Source organism: Ixodes scapularis, unplaced genomic scaffold, assembly GCF_016920785.2.
Source record: "Ixodes scapularis isolate PalLabHiFi unplaced genomic scaffold, ASM1692078v2 PGA_scaffold4__175_contigs__length_147842914, whole genome shotgun sequence".
In the NCBI taxonomy this organism is placed as follows: Eukaryota; Metazoa; Arthropoda; class Arachnida; order Ixodida; family Ixodidae; genus Ixodes; species Ixodes scapularis.
The window spans coordinates 28,398,997-28,411,460 of NW_024609879.1; the positions used below are offsets into that span (position 1 = coordinate 28,398,997).

Here is a 12,464-nt window from a genome sequence, read left to right on the forward strand (position 1 = left end):
GTAACTTTTCTATAAATCTTGTCGTTCCAACATATATATATAAAGGCGTCAAAAACCTGGTATGATCGACAAAACTTTTATTATACGGAGTTTTAGTGGCGCCATCTATCCTAGGTTCACAAAACCGTCAGCTCTCTGCTACCGCGAACAGCCACCAGAAGCAAAAGGGGGAGGGGGACAGGGCCGGACGAGTATGGCCGGACCCGGATGAGACTTTCCTCCTTTCACCATATATTGTTTGCGCGCCGCCCACCAGCACGTGGTCACGCGGTCGCGAGCCGATGAGTTCTCGCTGCTCACTGTTGAATCTAAAGAAAGAACTCTTCCGGAACACCGCGCCTACCTCATCAACGTCACTGCGCACGTGACACGGAAGATGATGTACGAGTTGAGAGGCGGCAAAAATCTGGATCTTTTTCATTTTTAAAACAAAAACTAGGGTATCCAGGCAAAATCTGTTTTCTGTAGTTCACTTCAGAAGTGTCAGGCATCAACTTCCACAATAATTTAAGCAAAGCCCTGATATTGTTGCACAGCACCTTTAACGTCATGCTACTTCACGAGCCAAATGGCGACAGAAGTGATGAAGCCCAGGTGGTCGCGCAATGTGCAGAAGGAGTCCGACAGCTCGCCCGAGTCCGGATTCAAGACCAGCAACGTGTTGACGCTGGCCGCTACAAAATTTGTCGTCCGGACGTTCACTTCCAACTCGGAGGAAGGGTGTGAGTGTGGACACCGATATGACGTCCCGGTGTCAGCGAGACGCTATTTGAAGCGCTACTTTGGACTATACAAGGTCTTTCGACGCCTCAGCGATCTTAATTACGAAGTGGTGCTCTACGGAACGCACACATCACCGCAAAGCTGACCGCGACCCGAGGTGGTTCACGTCTTTCGACTCAAGCGGCTCTACGCTCGATAGGACTGCGAACTTTAGCGTACCAAATGTCTCTAAAGTTTACCGTTCTTTTATTTGCTTTGTTCTGTTTTGTGCTGCATAGCGCCGATGCACTTTTTAAGCAAGGGGGGGGGGGGAGGGTAGTTCTCCGTGCGCAGCTGGACAAGTAGGCAGCGCAGTCGTAGCCGCATGGTTTCCGCATGTGGCGCACTCGCAAATAGCCGTGGTTCGATGCCAAGAAGCGGAGGCGTCTTTTTTTTTCTAATTGTTGCGTTCTGATAATTTCGATAACTTTGTTGCTTCTTTGAGGTCAGAATGTTTGACACGCCGAATCTTCTGCCCCGATTGTTCAAGAAGCCCACGCATGTACAAAAAAAAACTTTGCGTGGCGAGCAGGATCGGTCTTGCCCAGCGTTCGATCTTGCTCTTTCGCCGCCATTGACGCGTGCGACGCTAGTCTTTTCTATATTGTTTTGAGCAAAAGTTCGCCCGTTGAAGGTTTAGTTTGATTCAGTCTCCGTCGCCGCATCAATTGTCATTTGTGAGCATATAGACGTTACTTAACTTTCCCCCAGACCGATTAGGTACTCCATTCATCATCTTTTGGAACCATGATAGTGAAATTTACCAGCCGATGGGGAATCACTTGATGCGCTCATATACATCAAATGGTCTTATGAATGCAGTAAATGTCTAATACTCACCCCCTTAAGGAACTTGTAAGATTCCTTTGCACAGGTCAATACTAAAAAAATACTGTACATCCGCCTGTCTCATCGATGATGTTGTCGATTCTCGGCATCAGGAACGAGAAAAGTTATGTTTCATATTTGATCACGCGATAATCTGTCCATAGCCGTTCTGATCCGTCTTACTTTGGTACCGTGGTTATTGGCGAAGCCAAAGAGGAGACTGAGGGTCGAATTATGCCTGCATCTAACATGTCTTGAAACTCTTTCTTCAGCCACCGTTCCTTTAAAATATCATGATGCATTGTTTCCGCCAACCCATTGAATTGTCGCTCGCCAGCACTAAGGGTACTTCAATAAAGTAGTGGCGGGTGGGCATTTGCCAACATATATTACCTCTGGGAAGTTGATATGTATATCATCTACCGGTGCGGTAGGTGAGTACATCATCTACCGCACCGGCACTGTTCGCATAAGGTACCTTAATGATATCATGCCAATATATGTTGATATGCACTCTCTTCATATCTGCTGAGAAAGTGGTAAGTCATACTTCAGTCCATTAACCACTAGAGCTTCGTTATGTATTTGTTGGCACTCATATATAATGTTGAATTGAATCAATGTCTTGTATAATCTTTTTTACCAACGTAGCTTTGCTAATTGATTGTACGATCCTCAAAAGCCTTTTAATACTCAACGGCCTCTTGGCTGACTATTCTCAAAGACTCGTCGCTGTCGACAAGAGCTTTTAAAACTATTCCATTTACATCTATGTGCAAAAGTGATGACTGTGACAAACAGGCAGTCCCTTTTGTTATCACTGGGCGGGACCGTACGCCCTCGTCTATGCGTTCTTTTTTTTTTTCGGGTGCATGTGCATCAGGTGATCCACTCTCTTCAAACTTTAGTAAGTTTGTCGGAGATTGCTTTTGGGGAGACTTGGCAAAAGTTTGCCGATCTCTGAGATTGGCCTGTTCCTTCCACAGGCTTCTGTAGTACCCGGGGCCGTACATCTAAGCGCAGATGTTAAAAGTAATACAGATGATATTTAGCAGTCTTGGGCGCTTTCACGTGGACCTGTTTTTGCAGGTCATTGGGAAGTCTGTGAATGACTAGAGGTGCTACAGATGAATTTGGTAGGGAGTAGTCTGCTAGCTAGAGCAGCATTATTTTCATAGAAGTATTACATGACCTTTCCTATCCGGCATCTGCAGAATATCGCATATCCCACTTGTCCACAGTATTTTCTAAAAACACAGTTGGGAAACCTTTTTCTGCACCTCTCCTAAGAGTCATTGAGATGATCAGTTAAGTACAGTTCACACCACTTTATCGCCATCTAAGTGAGAAAACGTCGCATGTATTTTAACTCGGTCGTCATTAGAGTGCCAGCCGCTTATCTGGCAGGCATACCAACAGAAAGACAGCCACGCGTCGGAGTTCGTTGAATGGCCATAAAATAGTTCAGGCTTCCCAAATCAAAAGCGTGAATATTCCTGGCTTCTTGAAAGTCCCAAAAAGCCTGAAGATTTTTTTTTTTTTGTGTTATGAGTTGTTGCTGCGCATGTAGAATCTGGTAGACCAGGTAGTTAGGGTCTACGGGGCTGGCACCACCTGCGCTCTGAGTTCTTTTAAAAGCAGAGCCGTCTTGGAAGTTGCCTTAGGACCAGTGGGAAAACCGCTGTCGGGACTGCTTGAGAAGATTTCCTTTGGTGCAGTCTGAAGATTTCAAAGAGTGAAGTCGGCGTGAAATTTGGCTTGAGGACCGGCCGTAAAGCCGGCTTGGGGAGCGCTTGATAACTCGCTTTAAACACCGACTGGGAAGTCACCTTGCGTACTGGCTTGTAAATTGTATTGTGAACTGACTAGGATATTTTCTTGGGTGGGTTTAAAAGATATCCTCAAGGAAGGTTTCGGCCCGCCTCTATAGGGTCCCTAATCGAGGCGTCGGAATCTGCGACCCTTACGTTGATCTTTAACGTCTTCTTCCGGAAGATAGCATTAATATACATTCCTGAATTTTTACAAACGAGTTGATTGAAGTCTGGAGCAATGACCCGACCCAGTAGCGGGAACGCCTCTTCTTCTTTCGGCTTGCCAGACGAGAAGATCAGCACACATTGGACTTTGCCTCGTGCCGTGAGGGTAATCCACATAATGGTATCCTGTCGACTGCGGCAAAATGTAAAGTTCCACAATCATAATACACAATCGCTTACGATATATGTGGCTTTACTGAACCGTTCATTTCCCTGAGGATTATTACGGTTCCTTTACTTTTGATTAATTTTGCCACATCTTAGATATAAAAAATTGATGTTACTAAACCGAAATGTTGCAGAGATTTCCCGCGTCCGTCAGTGCATTCACGAATCTTCTTCGAGAACAAAGATATGTCTTATATTCAGTACGTTACCTGGCTCTGTTGATTCGCGCATTATTTTTCAGCATAAAGCATAAAAAAGCTACACCATGCTAACTATGTGTATTTTCTTCTATTGCAGTGTGGAAGCGTTCGTCACAGCTGCGGACACTGAAATTGACGTTGCTGCCTTCCTTACCCCGTGTGGTACCAGGTGTCTCGAATGGCTTCATTTGTCATGGCCTCATCGTTAAGATAGCCCTTGAAGACGTGGGGACCTCGGGTGCACAGCTCTCCCCCCGAGTTCACGGGAACAATCCTGCCTTCGGCGTCCACAACTTTCACCTACATCGATAGAAGGCGTCATCTATTTAGTGAATTTTATCTTGAAGGACTTACTGCGCAGGAGTTTTCCGTACATAAACTACTCTATAGAAGTAACGGTAGTATCTTATAACTTAATTAATTTTAATCACTATCCTATTTTCGTAAGTAGTAGTTTACTGTAGACTCTTTTTCGGAGTAGCTTCCACTTAAATCACAGTATTCGTTCAAAATCTAGCTATAGGATTTCTCATCAGAAAACACTTGAGCATCAAGGTCCCTAGAGTGAGGAAGCCACAAAATAAAGACTATTCAGACAACCTATACATTCCAAGCGATACTTTGCCTGCATATTGTTGCCACCTGGCGGAAATTCTCTCAATGTCTGTCGAAACGCGACGCGAAAGTGAAGGTGTCTCGGAGGCTCGCAAGCGGTGCTGACAAATCGCTGAAAGAAGCTTGACGGCGCCAGAAATGCAACTCAAAATTGCAGGAAACAGGTAGCCAGGAAAGAACAGTCAGTAACAGGCTGAGAGTCAAGGGGAAGCTCCTCTCACCCATTTGCACCTTATCAAAGCAAACATCGAAAAATAGGTGACATCCTCTACAGCGCTCGCTCTGCTAAAGCGGAAATAAGTAGGAAAGAGGTTTCCCTGAAGAATTAAAACGCCACCGATTTTAGTGTTCGTGAGCTGGGCGTTTGCGCCTCAGTATGGAGTTCCTGTGGCGCTTAGATCCCGGATGAAGACAAAAACTAGGGTTATTTGAATGAAGGCCTTTCTCTCGTAGGAATTCGCTCACATTAAACACAGGCATACCACCCACACCAGATGATAAAATCAAACTCGCGTTCTGACGCTGGTCATATAGATATATTTTTTTTAGTTGAGTTTGAGGTTCTTGTGTTGCTTTGTGAACAATACAAATAAGGAGGAACTTCTTTTTTAGCACTTTGTCTTCAAAGTTCGAAGTTCCAAATAAAAGCTCACAAATATTCGGGCAGCAGCGAGGAAAGAGGAAAAGTCGGAGAGAGCAAGCCTGCACCTTCGCGGAGGAGCCCTGTTATTCCTTTGGGTTGCCTTTTCTTTCCACAAACCAGAAGTTTTTAAATATTGAAAATATTCGAGAGACATTAAAAATTCCACAAAACTCCTCCATAATAAATTAACACAAACAAGCGAAAAAAGTGGCTGAGTCCCGAACTCAAGCATAGCGAAACCTCAAATGAAGAACGGCACGTCTCCAATGTACGCCAATTCAAATAGTCAGCCATGCAAAATGTGTTTTTATGTTCATTGTTTTCATCCAATTTATTGCCTCGTTAGAAGGCCATCTTAAGCTAGCAGGATATGTCTTCGGGAGAAAATTGGGCTCATTGTGAGACAAGAGTTTTGAGTGAATTGACTCTGTGCGCTAATATGAAGCAATTTGTTAGGCTAACGGGGCTTTGTTGCCAAATGAATATTCAGGTTATTTTCGCTGCCATAATAAGTAAAATAAATATAAATTGTAAGTATGTCGCTACATTATTACGGTTGTTAGTAATTTGGTTTTTGACTATTACTATTCTTTACATTTTACTCGACTCAAAATTACGTTAAACGCTGATACCGTACACGTTTTAACCTCAAGCAAATAGGAAGTTTCGAGCATTGTTCATACGCCACGCGAAGTAGTTCTTACAAGACTTGATTTTCGGAAGAAGAAGCGATGCTTTTAGCGTTTGAAACAGGTACGTCTTGATATTGTAAGATAAATCTAATCTAAAATGTGCCTACATATGTCTTATATATTTCATAAATTGGGAAATTAGTAATTTTCCACGAGGAGCCGGACCTTTTTTAATAGAATTATTTACGTAAAAACGAGGATAAAAAGTAACTTAATTTAGTTGTTTTATTAACAGCCTTTACATGTTTGGTCTACAGCTGCGGATAGCATCGTAGCCATGAATGCAAAATTTGTGGCATCGTAGCCACGAATGTAAAATGTAAAAGCGTAGTCCATAGCTTTCAGAGCAGACGATGATGCGATAAAAATAATATACGTCAAAACACTGTCTGAATATGTTTTATTCTGTCGAGGATGCACGGTAAAAACACGCCTTGCAAATGGAATCAAACGTTTCTTTAGCTGTTCCAGATATCAACTCTTTGTGTAATATGTGGAAGTATTCCGCAGTGATCGTGTGTCTTTGTCGACCGCTATGAAACCGGCAGCACATTTATCCGCTTGTCTAGAAGCGGGCCACTTCATCAGACACCTAAGGATACGACACAAAATTCCCATGGAGTTAACAACTCGTATTTCGTTAGAAATAACGTGCCTCGTGAGAAAAATTAACAAGCCTTGTATCTGAAACGAATATGTTGAAACCTCACTGTCACCAAGCTAACTGCAGTATGCAAGCTTAAAGCAAAAAGCAAACAATTCACGGGAACAGTACATCCAATCACATATGCGAGTCATACTTAACGGATCTTACAACGTTCACCGCAATATATGCAATACAGCTTTCAGCCCACACCAACCCAAAAGTCCCAAGTTATATGCGTCAACCCGTTCCTCCGACGCTTAATTTCCAGCTACATTCAGCAGGAAAATTGATGTTCCGTGACCTGTCATGAGCCCTGTACACAATTTCAGATTCCACAATAAATTTAGAAGAATAATTCGCGTCACGTGACCTAACTTCACGATTCATACACACCAATTCAATTTCCCGTCTAAATTGGAAGGTAAAATTAATGTCGCGTGACTTGACTCTAAGTGACCTATGCACTTGTATAGTTTTCCCGCGAACTTCGATAAAAACAGTAAGGCCACGTGACCCCTAGTCGAGTGATATAAACACCAAATAATTTTCTCACTAAACCGGCTAGAACCTTTACCACGTGATAAGACGTCACGTCACTTTTGCACCAATCGCTTTCTCGGCTACATTTGGCGGGAAATCGATATCATGTGACCTACGCACCGAGTAAGTTTCCCCTTCTAATATAGTGTATGTATAAACGTCACGTTACCTGGAATGATGGACGTACGCACCCATTAATTTTTCCAGCTAAATATGGAGGGAAAATTGATATCACATGACGTATTCAGCAGGTCGCTTTCACCGCTAAATTGTGGAATTTTAGGCTCTTCATCAACCCCACCTGCCGATACTACTGTTTCATGTCTTCTAGAAACACAGTAAAGAGTGATACAAACTGCTACATACCATGCATAATAGCGCTGAACTTAAATTTCGCTGCCAATATGTTAAAACAAGTTATCGCCTGAATTAGGATAGCTGTGACTATGTCGCATCGGTTCCCGTAATAAGATTGCTTACCCTTTCGAAACCACTTTGGAGGCACGGGAAGCAAACGGGGTACAAGTTCGTCTGTTCTTGGCGCACCTAGTGTGCCCGTTCACTCACCAGATGTACCCCCTTCTTTTGTTTCCCCCCGACCTCACCCAATAATGCAGAGACCTTTTTTTCTTCCTCAGCGCTCGTTTCGTACGCGTTCTTTATGTTTCCATCTGGAGGGCATGCGTCTCATCCCGTTATAATCCGTCAAAGACGCGTTTCTGAGCACTTCGTCGCGGAATAGGATGCAAAATATGCACGTCAAAGTTTCCAGGCACCGTAACACAGTGACAAACGAAAAAAAAACACTCATATACACAGATGCAAACAGGCACACACGCTTAGCTCCGACAAGGCAGTACCCCATCGGGATACAGGTAATCCAATTACGTAAACAAAATACGCTGTTTGAATAGCTTCTCGGAAAAGTACGCAATTTGTTTATTGCTTATGTGTGAGTCTCGCTTAGAAGCAGACTACGTCAAGCTATGACTGTATTTTGTTTACCTTACCTCTTTTTTGTTTTTAATCATCCATGTATATCTCTGCCTGTAAACTAAAACACACACAACTTAGAATAAAACATAAATATATTATGGGAGTCATGAAGGCAGGGGCATGCCTTGTGGAATATAATTATCAGCCGTTCAAAAGGGAACTTGTAAAGATCACAGTTAGATTAACGAAAAGAAAGATTTCGAAATGACAAAATCATCATGCCTATATTTTCAAAATTAGGAATCAGAAGGTTCGCTATTTTACCGGGAAACATAATCAAAGAAGAGAAATATGCTTAGTACGATGTCGAAAAACGCCAGCTACATGAAAACTGTGAAATCATGTTTATGAGCGAAAATGTATGGGCATGTGCACAATTACAGCTCACAAAAATCCAATCAAAAAGTGGCGGTTACAAATCTCTCCGGTAAAGGTTTCATCGCTTTCCTTATGATCAGCTTGGTGAAGCAAAAACTTCATGACTTGGTTATCAAATTACCATGGTTGCAAAAAAAATATTTCGCTATATGCAGAGTCACTATACACTTGTGCTGTTGCTCATAACGCCTGAGACACATGTGCAAAAAAACTTCAAGTGAAACCGTGGTTTTTCTACGCCTTTCCGAAATTTAGTACCTAAAGTAACTCCTCTTTTAGGCATGCTACCGCGCGACAATTTATGGAAATGTGGATAACTCCAGCAAAACATTCGAGTAAATATGAATGGCACTGACTATTCCTGGGGTGTCCCTTGTCAAAAGTGGGCAGCGACCCCTGTTTACCAACCTCAACATGGTCCAGCGGTGTCCCAACGGTCCGAATCCAGAGATCCATTGGCTCATCAGGATTCGTGCTGCTGAAAACTGGACTAGTTTCGGTGGCACCGAACACGATCTGAAAGGTCGCATCATTGCGAGGCATCAGGTAGCAATCCAATAAAACTGTAAAGCATGTCCTAGTGAAGAGACGGTTGAAAAGGGTGTTTACATACGTATAAACCTTTTGCGTTCATCCGTGTTCTTATCTTTTCCACAATGGCAGGTTTACACACGGACCCAGCCATAACCGCTGCGAAATAAATAAGAAACGCCAAAAAGTATTTAAGACATAAGCGAATACAGGTAATTACAGGTGAGACAAGGGCAGGTTTGGATAGAGGTAAAGTTTAGACAAAGACCGAATGAGGACACGGCAACTCCAGCGAAGCCGTCACCATACGTAAACACTTTATGGATGGAGTACAGCAGAGTGGCGGTGAAATATGCATCGCAGTCTCATTAGAATGTTCACGCCAATCCCAGATTGCTATCAAACGCTAGAAAGGGAACCGTGTGACGAAAACCGGCGGTGCTGCCGTCGTTATGCATGTGCTACCTATTACCTCAATGCTGTGACAGCGTTCGGCAGCACGCTAATTTATCGTATGTTATACAGAAAATGCCCATGTTCAACTAGACTGAAACAGTTCTTTCAGGGGCGATTTCATAGAAAAAGGTGCAGGAACAAAGTTAAGTTTTATAGACTTTTCATAAAAAGGCTATGCTGGGAAAATTAATATATTGGACGAAAACAGAAACCGCACTTAATGTCATATTTTTATTTGCAGCTTTTCTTTCACTTTGAATTATAAAAGACGCATTTTGGTGTTTATGCGATCGTCACAGGTCGAGTATTATGGAGATTCGTCAGACTCAGATAGCCTGCGCATTACGAAGATCCTTTTCGCTCGACTTTTTAAACTACATTTAACGCAAATGTATAAAAAGATGTATTTATGTTTACGAAAAAAACAGAACCTTGCCTTTTTGAAGAAAATTTACTAGGTGTCAATGATACATTTTGTAAGGTTCAATTTTATGAAAGATATGTAGAATTAAAGCGTGATCATGCACCTATTTGCAAGTACAAGATTGTTAGAGAGAAAGATGTTATCTTGGACGAAAATGCTCTTGAATACAAAAATAAAGTAAAAAAAAGTTAAAAATTCGACATCATTATTTTTTAAAGACCTTATTCAAATATTTTTGTGTTTTTTGCACGAAGAAGCCGCGGAAAGAAAACATCCAATAAAACAGATGTAATATATAATTCGAATTTATGAATCCGCTGATACGTAAAGACTATGTATATGAAGTTACATTTTAAGATCAAAAGATAGTTCATGAGGCATTTGTTTCTCGTCGTTAACTATTTCTTGGCACTTACTCGAAGCGTTGGCAGGCTTCAATTTAACAAATGACTAAGCATATTATGTATAATGTATGATGGTTTCAATATATACGTTCATCTTGTTTAGTCAAAAAATAAAAAATTTGGCAGAAATAACACGTCCTAATTGAGTAACAAAAAGTTAAGAGTTTATAAATATCACTACCTGAAAGTCTTATTCGGGATACTGTGGCATTAGGGACAGCTATTACTCATGCGCCGAAAGGCCTTGCGCGAAACTTCGCTCTTTTTCAACTGCCGCTTCTTCACGTAAGCTAAGACTAACGAGAAGCCAGGCTTGCTTAACCATCCTCACTTTTGTTCTCTAAAAAATGCTCGCATTGGTTGTTTTGGCCATTTTCGTGTTATTTTAGGACCTGCCGTTCAAACTACATGGTGTCGTTGTGATTCCAGATCGTAACTTAGCATGGCGAAGTTATTCCAGCTACTGCAGGAACAATTTTACTTTTGAGTAGCCGGCAATATATCAATATTTGGGTAACTTAGCGGTGGCGTAATTTTTGAAGAGCACGTTGCAAGCAATGACATAAATAACAAATAACGCAGGTTCCGGAGAACTGTTTTGTGACCACACAACGACTTTAAAATGGTTTAAAGGTTGGCTGTTAAGTCTTAACAAATATTTTTACATAAAATGAAGGGGAATATTTTTTATTTCCAGTTTTCTTTCACAAGACATGTACCGAATATTATTGACATGCATGAAAGCTTTCTGCTGCTCTTTTATGTCGCAGCTGTGGGCCCATGCTCTGCATTACTTTCCGTAAAAAAGGTGTTTTTAGTCTTCAGGGGCGACTCTCTGAACTAAGTCATCAGCACGTTCACTTTTTTTTTAGTTCCGTCCACCTGCGGCTTTTCCACAAGGCTTGATGCTTGAGTGGTCTCCACACGCCGCGACACGTACCTGACGCCCCTAGCATGACGTCACAGCACGTATGGCTCATTGCCGCTTAAGGAAGAAAGCTCAGATCATTAACGGGGTTCTCCAATTGTATGCTAAACAAATACCTAAGTATTGGGAGTAATGTTGTACCCCGCGTAAACGAAGCTTTCCTGTGACATTAAACCCTCTGTGAACTTGAGTTACCAGATATTTGATGAAATTGTATGTACCCAGGTCCTGTGCACGCTTTCCTTTTTCTAAAAAAAAACAACAAAAAAACGTGTGCCAGTAGGTATAGACCGGCCTACGTTGTTACAAGGCTTATTTTGCGTGGAGAAGTGAGAGTTAAAAAAGGCATAATTTTTATGCTAGGGCTGTCGGCACATAGGAGTTTGGTTTTAATCAATCAATCTTTTATTTCTTATAAACCTTTGAAAGGAATGCATCTATTGGTGATTTCAATTTTGTTAAGGTAATAAATTGGCCATTTGTAGGCAAACCTTAATATATTACACATAACATCCCGTCTACGCATCAGAACTTCAAACATTTCTTAGTTTTTAAACTCATGAATTTATGTTTTCAATCTATATACCAGATTCGATTTTCAGTGAATGTTTTAGACTATACCGACGGCTCGTTTTACAAGAAGAAAAAAAAATACGTAAACGGACGTTACACAATTTCACCCTCGCACGAATTTGTAGTTTTTAATTTTTACATTGTTTATCTTACCAAAATGGATGGAGAAACTGCCTCATTATTGTGAAATATCGCGGTTCCGTTGTCATAAAGCAAAGACAAAAATTATATACTCAATCTAATGCTATATTTTGTAAATATTGATGTTTCACAATGAATAAAAGCGTCAGAAACTCCACATCATAGACAAAGTTGTATTATATTTTGTCTTAGTGGTGCCACTTGAAGATCAGCTCTTGAAGCCATCCAAAACCAGTCAGCACGTTTTATATTATCAAACTACCATCGTACATCAAGCGTCACATCCACGAAAGCTAGTCTCTCTCTGCCCCTTCTTTCCACTCGTCGCACTATCTCCCGTCTCTGTTTATTTCATAAAATTTACTATGCCAATTCACTCTTGAAAGAGCAACTAATCAGTGACCCCATCTACGTATCAACTCGCCTCGATCACTGCTGAAAAGTTAGTATACCCACTTCCATATCAAATTCTTTTTTCAAATCTTTCATCCCAAAAACAT

General features: G+C 41.6%; 1 protein-coding gene across 1 annotated transcript in view; it reads right to left on the reverse strand.

The window, feature by feature from the left end:
• The window catches only part of LOC120836260 (putative acyl-CoA synthetase YngI), a 155,158-nt gene that overhangs the window by 17,612 nt on the left and 125,082 nt on the right, over positions 1-12,464 (reverse strand). The window contains exons 11-13 of the mRNA XM_040217904.3: positions 9,121-9,197; positions 8,916-9,023; positions 4,152-4,297 (exon numbers count right to left, since the gene is read on the reverse strand). Of these exons, the coding sequence (XP_040073838.1) occupies positions 4,152-4,297; positions 8,916-9,023; positions 9,121-9,197 (331 nt within the window). The remainder of the gene's footprint in view (positions 1-4,151; positions 4,298-8,915; positions 9,024-9,120; positions 9,198-12,464) is intronic.